Genomic DNA, 16,230 nt, shown 5'->3' with positions numbered 1-16,230 from the left:
ATTGACTAATTTTGGTCTTGGTATGATCACATTTTCTTGCTTCTTGGCATGTCTACTAATTATTAATTGCATACTAAACATTGCGAATGTTATACAGTTTAGTTTCTGAATATTTTTTTTTTTTGGCTGTACCCGTGACATGTAGAAATTCCTGGACCAGGGATCAAAACCGAGCTGCAGCTGTACTTTATGCCATAGCTGCAGCAACACTGTATTCTTAACCTATTGTATCAGGCTGGGGATTGAACTGTGCCTTGGCAGCAACCTGAGTCCCTGCAGAGACAGTGCCAGATCCTTAACCTGCTACTTCACAGTGGGATCTCCTGAAAAATTTTTTTTGTCTCCCTTTCATGAGTATTGGGTTTTATTCTGGTAAGCAGTTAAGTAATTTATGATGAGTTTCATCATATGAGGCTAACTTTTTAGTTAGGGCAGGTTTAGAACCATTTAAGAATGGTTTATCCTGTTACTAAGGCATGGTCCTTCTGAGGTTTCTACTGAATGCCTTTAATGAACAATGAGGACTCTTCACTCTACTGTTGAAAAATTAAAAGATTTGTAGTCCTATGTGAACTCTGAAACTATTCGGCTCACAGCTTTCTAGTTCTTCCTACCTGACCTTGTTCCTGAGATCAGGTTCAGTTGCTCTCTGCTTTAAAGCCGATATTCAGGAGACAAGTGCTGGTAGGACAGGTTGCTGTATTCCGGAGGCTGGCAACTTGGGGAGATGGTGGACTGGTGTCCAAAAACCCAACTCCAAAGATACTGCTCCACCATGAGACTTTTTAGAAGGAGAATTATTTGGGGAGGGGTTGGAATCTTTATTATCTTCCATTGTGTGCAGACTCTTTCCTGAGTGAGGTGGTGAGGTAACAGGGTGGTGTTCCAGGAATTTTGTGCTCATCCTGAAGTTACCTTCCTCCACCTGGCCGTAGTTCCTGAAGTACTCAAAAATATTTTTTTTGTATATTCCTGACGAGGAACCAGGACTCTGCCCCCAGGCTGCACTTTTTTTTTTTAGGGCTGCACCTGCAGCATATGGAAGTTCCTGGGCTAGGGGTTGATTCAGAGCTGCAGCTGCCGCCTGTGCCACAGCAATAGCAACACTGGATCTGAGCCACATCTGCGACCTACATTGAAGCTTGTAGTGGTGCTGGATCCTTAACCACAGAGCAAGGCCAGTGATCGAACCCACCTCTTCATGGATACTAGTCAGATTCTTAACCTGCTGAGCCACAACAAGAACTTGTGCACTATTGTTTTTGACTGCTTCTCTTTTGTTTCTGAATCCTTTCCCTTGCCTGATAAGCAACTGTTTGAATTTGTCCTTTGGAACTTAGGGAAGGTCAAGGAGGCTGAATGAAGTCTGTTTCCTACAAACAAGAAACCGGGAACACGGAAAGGATTTGTACCCAGGAGGGCCAACAGGGTCTTGCTCAGTTTCAGTCTGGTGAATTTTCATACTATTTATGTGCGTCTTAGTATTCAACAAAGCATCAAAGGGACTCCTGTACAAATTTCTGCAGCTCTTTTTCAGCACTGTTTCCTTCTCTCTCTCTCTTTTTTTTCTTTAGTTTTTTTTTCTTTCTTGGCCACCCTGCAGCATATGGAGTTCCCAGGCCAAGGGTCAGATCCCAGCTGCAGTTGTAGCCTATGCTGCAGCTGCAGCAGCCCTGGATCTTTTAACCCACTATGCTGGGCTGGGGATTGAACCTGTGTTCCTGTGCTCCAGAGGTGCCACTGATCAAATTGTGCCACAGCAGGAACTCTTTTTTTCTTTCTTTCTTTCTTTAAAAACACTTTTTTCCCTTTTCTCACTTTTCTTTGAAATTCTATCTCAGAACTCTCAGCCACCTCAGCATTGTTGGATTCCAGTTTGTTTCCCTTAATCCAGTTAGGCTACCCCTGGGAATTCTGTTCTCTACTCTATGGTCTACAGTATGCCTCTGGGTGAAAAGCTGAACCAATCCTAGGATTCGCATTGTTAGTTTGCTTTCTCATTGAATCATGTACCTGTCTGTTCAGTGTCTGAAAATGTTTGTTTCATATTTTGTCCAGTTTCTGGTTGTTCAGAGAGAGGTTAAATTTAGTGTTTGTTCCTTCATCATCACCAGAAGTGTGTAAGATTTTAAAAATAATTTATGACCTATTGCTTGTTCATATTTTATTATCCTTTTGTCATCAATGGTTTTCTTTTAGAAAATATTCTTAAGTTATTTTACAGTTCAACAGTAATTATTTTAGTAGAGGACAAAACTTTTACAAAACACAAATTTATTGCTTAGCATAACAGTAGTGCCTTTTGGGTTTTATGTAGTTGTCTTTCATGTGAAGAAAGATTCAGACCCTCTACACCACTTAAACTTTTTTTTTTCTTTTTTTTTCGTCTTTTGGCTGAAGCATATGAAGTTCCTGGGCTAGGGATTGAATTGGAGCTGTAGCTGCTAGCCTACAATGCTACAGCCACAGCAACGCCGGATCCGAGCCACATCTGCAACCTGTGCCGGAGCTTGCAGCAATGCTGGATCCTTAACCCACTGAGTGAGGCCAAGGATTGAACCTACATCCTTATGGATACTCATTGGGTTCTTAACCTGCTGAGCCACAAGGGGAACACTCACTTTACGTTTTAAAAGGTCTTATAAGGTCCATGTTATTTATATCATTGAGCAACATTCGTGTCAGTGTCAAATGTGAATATGTCTTTTCTCCTACTGGTCTGTGCCAGTTGAAGTTGAAGGACAGTTTGGTTCCTAGACTTAAATTTGTTCTCAAGTATATTGTGTTCTCTGAAGGCAAAAATAATAAAGATTTTATTTTTTGTCTTTTTTAGGTCTGAACCCATGGCATACGGAGGTTTCCAGGCTAGGGGTCAAATCATAGCTGTAGCCACCGGCCTACACCACAGCCACAGCCACACCAGATCCGAGCTGTGTCTGCGATCTACACCACAGCTCATGGCAACGCCAGATCCTTAACCCACTGAGCGAGGCCAGGGATCAAACCTGTGTCCTCATGGATGCTAGTCACATTCATTTCTGCTGAGCCACTAGGGGAACTTCATGAAGCTTTTATCTTTATGGAATTATTTATCTCATTGTTTGGGCTATATTAAGCTTTCAGATTAAGTAATGAATAAGAGCTTAAAGAAGTAAAAATAAATGATCAGTGCTTTCCTGTCCCCCTATGTTTCTAGGATACTGTAACTACCCAGGATTGCAGCCATGGAGTCCATGCTTAATAAGTTGAAGAGTACTGTTACAAAAGTAACAGCTGACGTCACCAGTGCTGTGATGGGAAATCCTGTCACTAGAGAATTCGATGTTGGTCGACATATTGCCAGTGGTGGCAATGGGCTAGCTTGGAAGATTTTTAATGGCACAAAGAAGTCAACAAAGCAAGTAAGTTTTAGTTCAGGGTCCAGTTGGAGAAAACATGCTAATAAGTACCATAATGTGCATCTATGCATTTTTATGTTAAGAAATGCTAAAAGTAATGGGTTCTTTAGTTCTCATTTCATCTAATGAAGTCATAAAGAAACAATGCTTTTAAACAGGCCCTAGAATGTCTTGGTTACAAATATATTATTTGATATATCATCTCATCTTGTTTTTTAATTTTGTTTACTTAATAACATAAATATACCAGAAGTTCCACTGTGGCTCAGTGGTAATGAGCCTGACTACTATGCATGAGGATGTGGGTTCAATCTGTGTCCTCGCTCAGTGGGTTAAAGATCCAGGGTTGCTGTGAACTGTGGTGTAGGTTGCAGATGTGGTTCAGATCTGGTGTGGCTGTGGCTGTGGTATAGGCCAACAGCTGCAGCTCTGACTAGACCCCTAGCCCGGGAACTTCCATAGGCTGTGGGTTCAGCCCTAAAAAGCATAAAAACAAAAAAACAACCCCCCCAAAACATAAATATACCAGTTGAGCAGATGACTATATTAGATTTTAATATTTAGTACAGTGTTTTAGAATAAAAATTGCCATGTTCCTTTTCATCTTGGTCAATAAGTTAAGGCAAAATACCCAGTTAAATTTTTCTAATGTTAAATGCATTGTTTTTTAAGTACCCTTATTCTCTCTTTTACTCTGTTCACTTCTAGAAAGTAGATTTCTATAATATTTTTTTGTGTTTATTAACCTGATAGTTTTTTACCATTAGAAGGGGGTACATTTGTGGGATTGAGTCAATCATGTTTTGGGGCATATTGATTTTAAAATTATTTTAAAACTTTTTTTAGTGAAGAGTAATTTGAATGAGGTATATTTTTATTTTTATTTGACCTAAGAGACCAACAGATGGTTCTTAGAAATGTGGAGGATTTTTAGTGTTAAGTTTTACTGACAACTTCCTTTGGAATTATTAAATAAAGAATTTTAAAATCTCCAGGTTTAAAACATCTGTGAGAAACATGTTATTTAAAAAGAAAAATCACTGTTTCCAGAAGTGCTTTTACTTCCCTGCAAGTGAAACATAAGGATTTTAAGACATGGATTTATTACACATATTTTCCAATGACTGTCCAAATTGTACAGTTGTGGGTATGCATTGTGACTTTTCCAAAATCAGCTTATTTTCCAAACACGTATATTAAAGAGTACAACAAATATTTTTAAATTCTATTGAAGGCTCTGGTTATCCTTTTATGTAGGAGGAATCTTGGTCTTGTGATAGATTACTGATATGTGGTTTGTACCTGACTGGTAAATCTTGTTTTTATTGCTATTTGGTTGGAAGCCTTTAAGTCCAAAGGTGATCTGAATCTTAAATATTTATTGGTCCTTTTTTTTTATTGGTCATTTTTGAATGTTGTTTGCTCTTTCACCAAAAGCTCATCCAAAAAATAAGTGGTTTCTTGATTGATTACTTAAAAAACTGTTAATATGAGTTCTTGCTGTGGCTCAGCGGTAGCAAACCCGACTAGTATCCATGAGGATGCAGGTTTGATCCCTGGCCTTGCTCAGTGGGTTAAGGATCCAGTGTTGCTGTGAAGGTCGATGTGGCTTGGATCCTGTGTTGCTGTGGATGTGGTGTAGGCTGGCAGCTGTAGCTCTAATTTGACCCCTAGCCTGGGAACTTACATATGCCGCCAAGGCCCCCCCCCCCCAAAAAAAAAGCTATTAATGAGGTCATGAAGTTATGTAAATGACCAGCCTCCAACACTAACAAAACTTGCTCTTATAATCACTTATATAAAGAGAAATGAAAGAATAGCAAATTTACTAAATTTTGTATTTTTTATTAAAGATGTGATAACATAATAGTGTCTTTATCCTTAATCAAGAGTTCTAGGTATTTGTGTTTTTTTGTTTTTTTCGTGTGTGTTTTTTTTGTTTGTTTGTTTGTTTGTTTTTTGTTTTTGCTTTTGAAGGCTGTATCTGCAGCACATGGAGGTTCCCAGGCTAGGGGTTGAATCAGAGCTACAACTACCGGCCCACCCCACAGCCACAGCAATGCGAGATCCGAGCTGCTCTGCGGCCTATACCACAGCTCACAGCAACACCAGATCCTTAACCCACTGAGCAAGGCCAGGGATCGAACCTACAACTTCGTGGTTCCTAGTCAGATTTGTTTCCACTGTGCCACAATGGAAACTCCTAGGTGTTTGTGTTTATATCAGTAGTTCATATTGCCGTAAATGTTGGAGCTTCTCTTGTTGCTCATAAAACATGAAAACCAGGCACAAACGATAGATTTTTTTTTCTTTTTTGGCTACCCCGCAGTATATGGAATTCCTGGGGCAGGGATCAGATTTGAACTGCAGTTGTGACCTAAGCTGTAGCTGCGGCAACTCAGGATCCTTAACCCACTGTGCTAGGCTGGGCATTGAACCTGTGTCCCAGTGTTGTCAAGATGCTCCTGGTCCCATTGTGACACAGTGGGAACTCCAATTAATTTTCGATTGGATATTGTACAACAATACAGCATTTCTCAACTACTGGCTGCCAGAATTGTGTTCTCTTATGAAACTTTTACCGCATTCCTTCCTCCCTGCCCCCCAAGTTTATTGCTTTGAGGAAAAAGATAGTTTTAGAATCTATCAGTGTGCTCTGTGGATATGTTTTGAATTTTCTTTCTTTGCCTCTTTGAAACCTCAGGGGTCAGTACTCTGAGTATCCTGTCTGGACTGTTGGCTAATTCCTTAAGGAACAAATAAGTCTCTAACTGCCTTGGCATTGAAGTCCCAATTTAATTTCTCCCTTAACTGAAAACTTTTAATTCTTTTTTCAATAGCCTCATTTTTACTACAAAGGAATCATAGAAAATAGATGATCTAGAGCTGTGCTTAATACAGGATGGTAGCTACAAGCTGCATATGGCTTTTTCAATTAATTAAAATTAGATAAAATTAAATTCGGTTTCTTTGTTGTGCTAAATGCATTTCAAATGCTCCACGGCTGCATGTAGCCAGCATTACCATGTTGGACAATGTCATCATCACAGAAAGTTCTCTTGGACAGTGCTAATCTTAGAGAAACCTGGAGAAAAGTAATGGAAAAGAATACTCTGCTTAGTTCTTTTTTCCCCTCTTAAAGGGACATTGAGACCAAAGTCATCTTTTTTACCCTCTCAGCATTTTTTTGTTTTGATTTTGCATACAGTATACTTGATTGCAGTTGTGTTTTATAGCAGAATATATGATCTTAAATTTGACTTCGAGGTAGACATCGGGTAAAGTTTACATCTTGTTCTTTCTCCCCATTTCACATTTTACTTTTTAAAAATATAATCTTCAAAAAAATTATCATATAGCATTATCCAAAAAAAAAAAAGCCCAAAAAAACCAAAACCCCAACAAAATACACAACAGCATTTCCAAGTTAAAAGAATCCTTATGTTGGTATTTTTCAGGGTTTGCATACTCCTTTATCTGCGTATTTTTTTCCTAGGGTTATTTCAAGTTCACATTAGTACATGATTAATTATAATTTTCAGATTATTTATAACTTTTAACTTTTTAACCTAAATGTCTGAAGCCCTCTGAAAAGAGTAGTAAGGACCTCCAAAACTGATGAGAAAAAGTACGTATTTATGAAACCTGGAATGCAGCAAAATAAAAAGAATCGGTAAATAAAAAGTTACTTGTGGAGTTCCTGTAATGGCTCAGTGGTAACAAACCTGACTAGTACCCATCAGGATGTGGGTTGACCTTTGTCCTCTCTCAGTGGGTTAAGGATCCAGTGTTGCTGTGAGCTGTGGTGTGGGTCGCAGACACGGCTCAGATCTGGTGTTGCTGTGGCTGAGGCCAACAGCTGCAGCTCTGATTCGACCACTAGCCTGGAAACTTCTGTATATCAAGGGTGTGCCCTAAAAAAGACAAAAAAAAAAGAAAAAAAAAAGAAAAGTTACTTGTGCCTTCAATGTATCTGATTAGAAATCTGTATTATTATTCTGGCTTTATGTTTCCACAAACCAAGGTCTGTTGGTTTTCATTGTTTTTTTTTTTGTTTTTTTTTGATTTTTCTTGGGCCGCTCCTGCGGCATATGGAGGTTCCCAGGCTAGGGGTCGAATCGCAGCTATAGCCACTGGCCTACACCAAGGCCACAGCAGCGCAGGGTCTGAGCCGCGTCTGCAACCTACACCACAGCTCACCGCAACACCAGATCTTTAACCCACTGAGCAAGGGCAGGGACCGAACCCGCAACCTCATGGTTCCTAGTCGGATTCGTTAACCACTGCGCCACCACGGGAACTCCTGTTACAATTTTTAAAGGTTATTATTTGGATAAACTTAACCAAAGACAACGTATTGAAATGGATAGGTCTTTAATTATAGCTTATTAGCACTTGAAGCTGCTATTTATTTAGGCTTATGTACTATTTTTAGTTTTCTTTTTAAGTGTCCATTTAGAAGCAGAGCTCAGTGGAGATACTATAAAACATTTCAAGGTGACATTACATGTAAATTGTCCAATTTAAAATATAAGTTTATATTAGAAATTTATATGCGGAATAAGGCACAAATCATGATTGAGCAACTTTCTGAATGTTCATGGTGAACACACCTGTGTAACCAAACATCAAAATCAGGGAAACATTGCTAATACTTCTCTTTGGCAGTCATGACCTCCTCATACACCACCCCCACCTCTTCTCTCCAGGGATAATTGCTGCTCTGTCCTTTGACACTTCAGAGTAATGTTGCTTATTTTTGAACTTTATGTGGAACCATGGCATGATCTCGTGGCTCCTTTTTCTTAAATTTATGTTCATGAGACACATCTGTGTTGTTGAACATAGTTTTTCTTTTCATTGACATGTAGGGTACTGCTATGAACATTGTTTTGTGCTGTTGGTGTATATAACACATTAGCTAGATATGGAATTGCTGGGTAATAGCGTATGTATTTGTTCAATGCCAGAAATTTTCCACAGTGCTTATACCAATGTCCACATCCACCAGCAGTTGCGGTTTCTCCACATCCCTGCCAAACCTTTCTGGATTAGCCTTTTAAATTTTAGACATTCTGAGCAGAGGGGCTATTTAATTTTTGAAAATTCAGTGAAATATTTCCTGTTCTTCTACCTCCTGAAGTTTTGTATTTTGATAGCTAATTAGTGGGCTTAGAGTTTATACTGCCATGATTCTGTTAGAGCTTTGAAATTGACTTAGTCTTTCTACAGAGTAGCATGTTTAGTTTTAAAATGGCTGTATAAACATAGGCACTCTTTTTTTTATTTTAATGATTTTAATTTTTTTCAAATTTACAGTGTTCTACTGTAAATTTTCTGCTGTACAGCAAGGTGACCCAGTCACACATACATATGTACATTCTTTTTCCTCACATTATCATGCTCCATGTAGGCAGTCTTTTCAGACATAATCCTTATTTAATTTTTTTTTTCCCCAGGGTCTCACCTGCAGCATATGGAGGTTCCCAGGCTAGGGACAGAATCAGAGCTGTAGCTGTGGGCCTATGCCACAGCCACAATGCCAGATCATAGCAGCGCCAATCCTTAACCCACTGAGCGAGGCCAAGGGTTGAACCTGTATCCTCATGGACACAAGTCAGATTTGTTTCCACTGAGCCATGATGGGAATGCCCTTATTTCATTTTTATTTATTTTTATTTTTTGCTTTTTAGGGCCACACCCACGGCATATGGAAGTTCCCGGTTTAGGGGTCAAATCAGAGCTACAGCTGCAGGCCTACGCCACAGCCACAGCAACGGGGGATCTGAGCAGTGTCTGCAACCTACACAACAGCTCACAGCAACATAGGAATCTTAAGCCACTGAGCTAGACCGGGGATCAAAGCGGCATCCAAATCCTAGTCAGGTTCATTAACTGCTGAGCCACAGAGGGAACTTCCCTTGTGTCATTTTTATTTATTTTATTTTATTTATTTTATTTATTTTTGGTCTTTTTGTCTTTTCTAGGGCCGCTTCCATGGCATATGGAGGTTCCCAGGCTAGGGGTCCAATCGGAGCTGTAGCCACTGGCCTACACCAGAGCCACAGCAGCGTGGGATCCGAGCCGCGTCTGGGACCTACACCACAGCTCACGGCAACGCCAGATCGTTAACCCACTGAACAAGGGCAGGGATCGAACCCGCAACCTCATGGTTCCTAGTCGGATATGTTAACCACTGAGCCATGACGGGAACTCCCCTTATTTCATTTTTAAAGAGTTTATTTGAGAGAGATTTCTGAGATGGATGCCTAGATTGGGTTTCATTAGCTTTTCTAATTTTTAATTGTAATTTATTTAAACAATTCATTAAAGAGAAATTTTTTTGGCCAAACTATGTGTGTAAGTGAGAAATGTTAGCTTTATATGTATATGTCCTTTCAAAATTGAAATATTGTTACCTTATTTGTTAAGTAGTAATATTATAACTATAAAGGCTACTAATATGTTTAAATAATTTATAATGAAAGTGCGATATAGTGTCTATCCTACCTTTATACCTTTTACTTCTTTTCAAGTACTAGAATAATTCAAAATTTTGAAATTTCTTTGAACTTTTTTTTTTTTTTGGTCTTTTTGCCATTTCTTGGGCCGCTCCCGTGGCATATGGAGGTTCCCAGGCTAGGGGTTGAATCGGAGCTGTAGCCACCAGCCTACACCAGAGCCACAGCAACGCGGGATCTGAGCTGCGTCTGTGACCTACACCACAGCTCACGGCAATGCCAAGATCCTTAACCCGCTGAGCAAGGCCAGGTATTGAACCTGCAACCTCATGGTTCCTAGTCGGATTCGTTAACCACTGAGCCACGACGGGAACTCCTATTATGATCTTTTTAATCCATTTTTGGAATAGTTCCTTTTTAAAAAATGAGGCAACTTCAGTCTTTATTTTGGCTTGAAAGTCATATTCGTTGGCCTGTCTCTTTTGCCCTGACTGCTGCATAAGCTTCATAACACACCTAGTTAAGTTACTCCTACCATGATGATAATGAAAATTGTTTGATTTAAAAAAAAAATAATGCAATGAAAATTTACCTATTCATATTTAACCACTCTACCAAATGGAGGCTTGGACACAGTCCCTTACTTAGTGCAAAATTTACATTATATTATCCAGATGCCAGTGTTCACGTTGTAAAGCTTGCTAATACATGTAGACAGAGGCATAATTATTACAAATAATTAAATTGTAAGAAATTAAAAGTTTTTCAGAGTTCCCATTGTGGCTCAGCAGTTAGCGAACCTGGCTAGCATCCATGAGGATGCAGATTCAATCCCTGGCCTTGCTCAGTGGGTTAAGGATCCCGTGTTGCTATGAGCTGTGGTGTAGGTCGCAGACTCTGCTTGGATCCTGCGTTGCTGTGGCTGTAGCATTAGGCCGGTGGCTACAGCTCCCATTGGACCCCTAGCCTGGGAACCTCCATATGCCACGAATGTGGCCTTAAAAAGACAAAAAGACCCCACCCCCCAAAAAACTGAAAAATTAAAAGTTTTAAAGTAAAGGAACCCATTGTGCAGAGGTGAATATGTTAGTGAAGTTGCTTAGATCAAAAATGATCATAGACTATCTCTAGTAATTTTAAGGAGTATATCTTGTTATCTTTTAGTCGTCTCAACTTATTTTTAATTTAATCTGAATAAAAATTTAGATTGTTGGAATTCCCATCGTGGCGCAGCGGAAACAAATCCAACTAGAAGCCATGAGGTTTCGGGTTCGATCCCTGGCCTTGCTCAGTGGGTTGAGGATCTGGTGTTGCTGTGAGCTGTAGTGTAGGCCGGCGGCTACAGCTCCAATTAAACCCCTTGCCTGGGAACCTCCATATGCCACAGGCGTGGCCCTAAAAAAACAAACAAAAAAATTTAGATTTGTTTTATTATTTTTGAGAAAGAAACATTGTCCCAAAAATCACATAAAAAATGAAGAACATGATACTTGGCAGTCACTACTGGCCAGTCATGAAAAGTCCATAAAATAAGGATGTCATGGAATGTCTGTGTTTCAGAAACTCTTTAGTGGCTCTGAGGCATAGGTTAGTGGAGTTCATGATTGCTATTAGGGAGTCCTAGACCCAGTGGTATATACCAACTCAGATTTTATTACTTCATTACCTTGTTTTCAGCGAGAGTTCAACTGTGTAGTTGTAGTGAGCAAAGTAGCTTTTAAAAATTGTAAATTAAACACTGTAAACCAGCTGTAATGGAAAAAATAAAAATCATTTAAAAAGTTAGGTCCATATCAAAAGACATAGCCTCCATTTTGACAAATATTAATTTTTAGAAAAGGTAACTTATTTCAGCCTTTTCTGTTTAAAGGTATGATATTGAGAAAAAAATACTTTTTATTTATGGGTAACTCTCTTTCCCAATGTATTTTTAAAGAATAGGAAGTAAATAAATAATAGAGTGCCAAATGTTGCTTACATTTGTTTTAGTAATTTTTGTAAAAATATCCTCAAGACAGTTTTTTTTCTTTTGATGGCTGCATCATTGGTGTAAGAAAGTTCCTGGGCCAGGGGTCAAATTGAAGCTACACCTGTGGCCTACACCACAGCCAGGGCAGCATCAGATCCTTAACCCATTGAGCAAGGCCAGGGATTGAACCTGCATCCTCACAGAGACACTGTCCATGCCTTAACCTTCTGAGCCAGAACGGGAACACCATAAAGAGCCTCAAATTTTAATTAGAATTAACAGTTGTTGAATCTTAGCAGAAGATATATTAGATGATCACACAACTTTAGTTTTTCTATATATTTGAAAATTTTCAAAATGAAAAGTTGAAAAACATTTCGATTTAAGCTGATGTTGAAATGCTTCTAGTAATTGCTTATCTTTATTGACCACCAATCAATAGACAATAGATATCTGAATGTCTTCTCAGTGTAGCTCTTTTGGTGGGTACAGAGATACTTAAGGCATGATTTCTTTCTTCATGTAAAATATATATGGGAGTTCCCATTATGGCTTAGAGGATTGAGAACCTGATTAGTATCCATGAGGCTGCAGGTTTGATCACTGCCTCACTCAGTGGGTTAAGGATCTAGCATTGCCATGAGCTTTGGTGGAGGTTGCAGACGAGACTCAGGTCCCTCTTTGCTGTGTCTGTGGCATAGGCCAGCAGCTGGATCTCCAATTCAGCCCCTAACCTGGGAACTTCCATATGCTGCAGGTGCGACCCTAAAATAAATACATTTATGGATAGGATTTTTATACAAGTGATATGTGTTAGCAGAGGGGTAGTACAGTGTAGTAGAAGGAAGAAATAAATTAGAAGTTAGATAATAGTCTATTTTGATAAAAGATTTTGAGGTGTGGGTTAAGAGTTTTACGAAGTCAGAATCAGGCCTAAAGATTAGTTAATAATTTACTTTGTTGACATTGGTTAATTTTAATTAACTGATTGGAACAAAGAGAATATATTTTTAAGATAGTTGAAAACATATTCTGATCTATGTAGGAATCTTTCTTCTTTGGCCTAAAACAGTGAATGAATGTCTGAGAAAAAGATTGTGTTGTTCTTTTTCTATGAACTGTAGTGTTCTTCCTTCAGGGTGGTGAAATTGTAGGAGTTCCAGAGTCATTTCACATAATCTTTTTAAAGATTTGAAACATCTTGAAAAAATAAACACATTTAAATTAGGTGCATTTATAAAACGTGTTAGGACACTTACTAAAATAAGATTGTACACTTGAATAGTGAATTAGGAACTTGAACATGCAGGTCATTTGTTTTTAGTTCAAATTAATCTTACCTAATGCTCTTAGCTCCTATTTGTTCTGTGTCTCAAAATGATCAGAAGAGCTAAGACTGTGTAGGTGTGTATATACAAATATATGTGTGTGTGTGTATATATATGTGTGTATATACATATGTACATTGATATATATGTGTGTGTGTATATGTATAGTTTGTATATACATCTGTATGTTCTCATCCGAGTGGTTTTCCTGAAGTCTTGTTATTTTTTATTTGGCTCTGTTAATTTTGGAGAGACAGTATGGTGTATTGGCTAAAAATGTGACCCCTAGAATTAGACTGACTGGGTTTGAAACTTGATTCCTCATCTTACCAATTGTGATATCTTAGATAATATGTTTATCTTTTCTACAGTGTCCTCATCTATGAAATGATAATAACTTGTCTCACTGGTTACTGTGAGGAATAGAATAATTTCTAAAAAGTACACAAATGCTTAGGAAGTGGGATGTTCAATTTGAGTTACTAAGTAGTCTCTTTATGTTATAACTTTTCAGAGACTCATTCCTCTGAAGTCTTTAAGTCATTTATATATGTATAGGAGCTTATACACCTTAAACAAGCTCCAACTTAAAACAAGTTGTGTTTTGAGAAATTTATTGATTTGGAATTCTGCAGTGAATCTCTCTTGGGTAATTAAGGTGCCAGGCTAGCTTGTGAAGGCAATAATCATAATGTAGCAAAAATTATTAGAAGAGAACAGCAATAAAATGGAAAAATAGTGTGTTGGTATCAACTCAAAGATAGTAGAGTAATAGTAGTTTTAATTAAAGGCTTTTAAAAAAAATTTAGTTCCCCAATACATTATTTACTTTTTTTTTTTTCTCTACTGTAAGGGTTTTTGAAAGAGACTTTTATAGACATTCTGAGTCATTCAGAATCTTCTCAAGAGTTTGGGAAGGCTAGCATCAATTCTTCACTAACTTTACTTCCAACTCTCTCAGTTTTCTTGCATTTATGGTGGAGATCTAGCATCACTGATGTATTATGCAGTGGTAGTGTATCACCTGCCAATATGACTATTTTTTGACTGATTTATTAAGATTGGGTAACTGGATGGGAACTCTTTTTCTTTGGGTAACTGAAGAATGAAAGAGAGAAGAAAGTGAAGGAGGTTGTGTGCTTTTAGTAGTATAAAATAAGCTATGACTGGTCTCAGAGTGGTGATAGGGGAGCGGTTTCCTGCACTCGTAACCGTTCCCAGTTACCACGCAAAATAAGATGGGGATCGGGTGGAAGGGGAAAGTATGGGTTATTCATGTGTAAAAGGTGCCTGCAAACTGGGTTTTTGTGTAAATAAGCACTCCTCGACATGATGTTTCTTTTAAAAAGCATTTCAAGATTTTGTAGTGTAATCCAGAGTTATCATTCTGCATAACGTTGTGAATTTTTTTACATTTTAACTTTTATTTATTTTTTATTTTATTGCTTTTTAGGGCCCCATCCATAGCATATGGACATTCTCAGGCTAGGGGTTGAATTGGAGCTGCAGCTGCTGGCCTACACCCACAGCCACAGCAACATGGTTACTGAACCATGTTTGCAGCCTACACCACAGCTCACAGCACTGCTGGATCCTTAACCCACTGAGCAAGGTCACGGATCAAACCTTTATCCTCACGGGTACTAGTCGGGTTCATTACCGCTGACCCATAATGGGAACTTCCTTAACTTTTATTTGAATTCTAGTTAAATAAGATATTACTACATAGAGGATAACACATTACACACAGTTTGTGTATTCTCCTGGGATAAGGACTCTGAGTCTCTTACCCTTAAAAATATTTAGATTTAGTAATCATGAAGAAACCAACTTTTTGATACTGAAAAATATACAATGGTGCTAAAATTTTCATAGCATTAGTTTATAGTTGTTTCTATTTGTAGACTGTTGTGACAAAAATAAAACTTTATTACTTTTATATATTGATTGAAATTACACAATTCTTTTATTAGGAAGTGGCTGTTTTTGTCTTTGATAAAAAGTTGATTGACAAATATCAAAAATTTGAAAAGGATCAAATCATCGATTCTCTAAAACGAGGAGTCCAACAGTTAACTCGACTACGACACCCTCGACTTCTTACTGTTCAGCATCCTTTAGAAGAATCCAGGTAAATTTTTATAAAAACGTATAAACAAATAGTTTAGAAAAAATAACATCTGTATTTGAAATCTGTCAATGAAGTATACTGTCAGTAAAAAGTCCTTTTAAACTGAGTGTTGAGTTCTTATGGATTGGTTATTTCTTTAAAATGTATTTGCATATGTATGTCTCTTTTTGAAATAATACAAATTTTCTTCACATTTGCCATGAGTCTTTTTGTTTACTCTGTGCTAAGACTACAGCAGTCCAACTGAAAGATGCAAGAGAAGTACAGAATAAGTCCCTGCCTAATAGTAGTAGTTCTTGTTAACTTGCTAAGGATTCCTTTTCCCCTTGTCATTGTTTCAGTATTTGGAGGCTATTTTTGTATGTTCCAGGTAGTGCCGTTCTAGACATTTAACCTTTTACTGTGTGCAGCATGTCAGTTCATAGCCCTCAGTTATTCCAGCGTCTATTTTTCTCAAGATGAGCTTGGGAACGCTTGCTGAGAATGACAATAAAATGAAGCTTGTGTTGTGTATCTTAACTGAATCCTAAAGCCTGTGTTGCTTTTAATACTCCTTTAGATAGCATAGCTATATAAACCTTGTCCACATTACTCATAACCCCTAATTCCTTCCTTCCTTCTTTCCTGCTTAGCACTGTATTTGCTTCTTTTAATTCAGAAGATCTTAACCAAATGGTTTGCCAGTTGTATTTTTTGGATAGGATAGAGAAAGAACAGGCAGGTGGAGAAACCTACCTGGCACGGTTCCAGGCTTCCCGTCTCCCTTCAACCAGGACAATTTGGCTTTTATCTGTTTTATATTTTGGATTTCTACGTAGTTCTTACTTTAGAATCTTCAGTTATCCATTTTCATTTACCCACCTCCCCCAAGGGCACAGAATCTTTTGTTTCAACCTAAAAGGATAAAGCCTAATACTTACCAAGTGAAAAACTCTAGTAAGTA

The 16,230-nt window shown here is 38.2% G+C and overlaps 1 protein-coding gene across 2 annotated transcripts in view; it reads left to right on the top strand.

The window, feature by feature from the left end:
• Positions 1–16,230, top strand: part of SCYL2 (SCY1 like pseudokinase 2) — a 66,680-nt gene that overhangs the window by 14,876 nt on the left and 35,574 nt on the right. For both annotated transcript variants that reach the window (XM_047788200.1, XM_047788201.1), the window contains exons 2-3: positions 3,197–3,401; positions 15,130–15,287. In XM_047788200.1, coding sequence (XP_047644156.1) covers positions 3,225–3,401; positions 15,130–15,287 — 335 coding nt within the window. In that variant the 5' untranslated portion in view covers positions 3,197–3,224. The remainder of the gene's footprint in view (positions 1–3,196; positions 3,402–15,129; positions 15,288–16,230) is intronic.

This window comes from Phacochoerus africanus, chromosome 7 (assembly GCF_016906955.1).
Source record: "Phacochoerus africanus isolate WHEZ1 chromosome 7, ROS_Pafr_v1, whole genome shotgun sequence".
In the NCBI taxonomy this organism is placed as follows: domain Eukaryota; kingdom Metazoa; phylum Chordata; class Mammalia; order Artiodactyla; family Suidae; genus Phacochoerus; species Phacochoerus africanus.
This window is presented reverse-complemented; position numbering and strand designations above follow the sequence as displayed.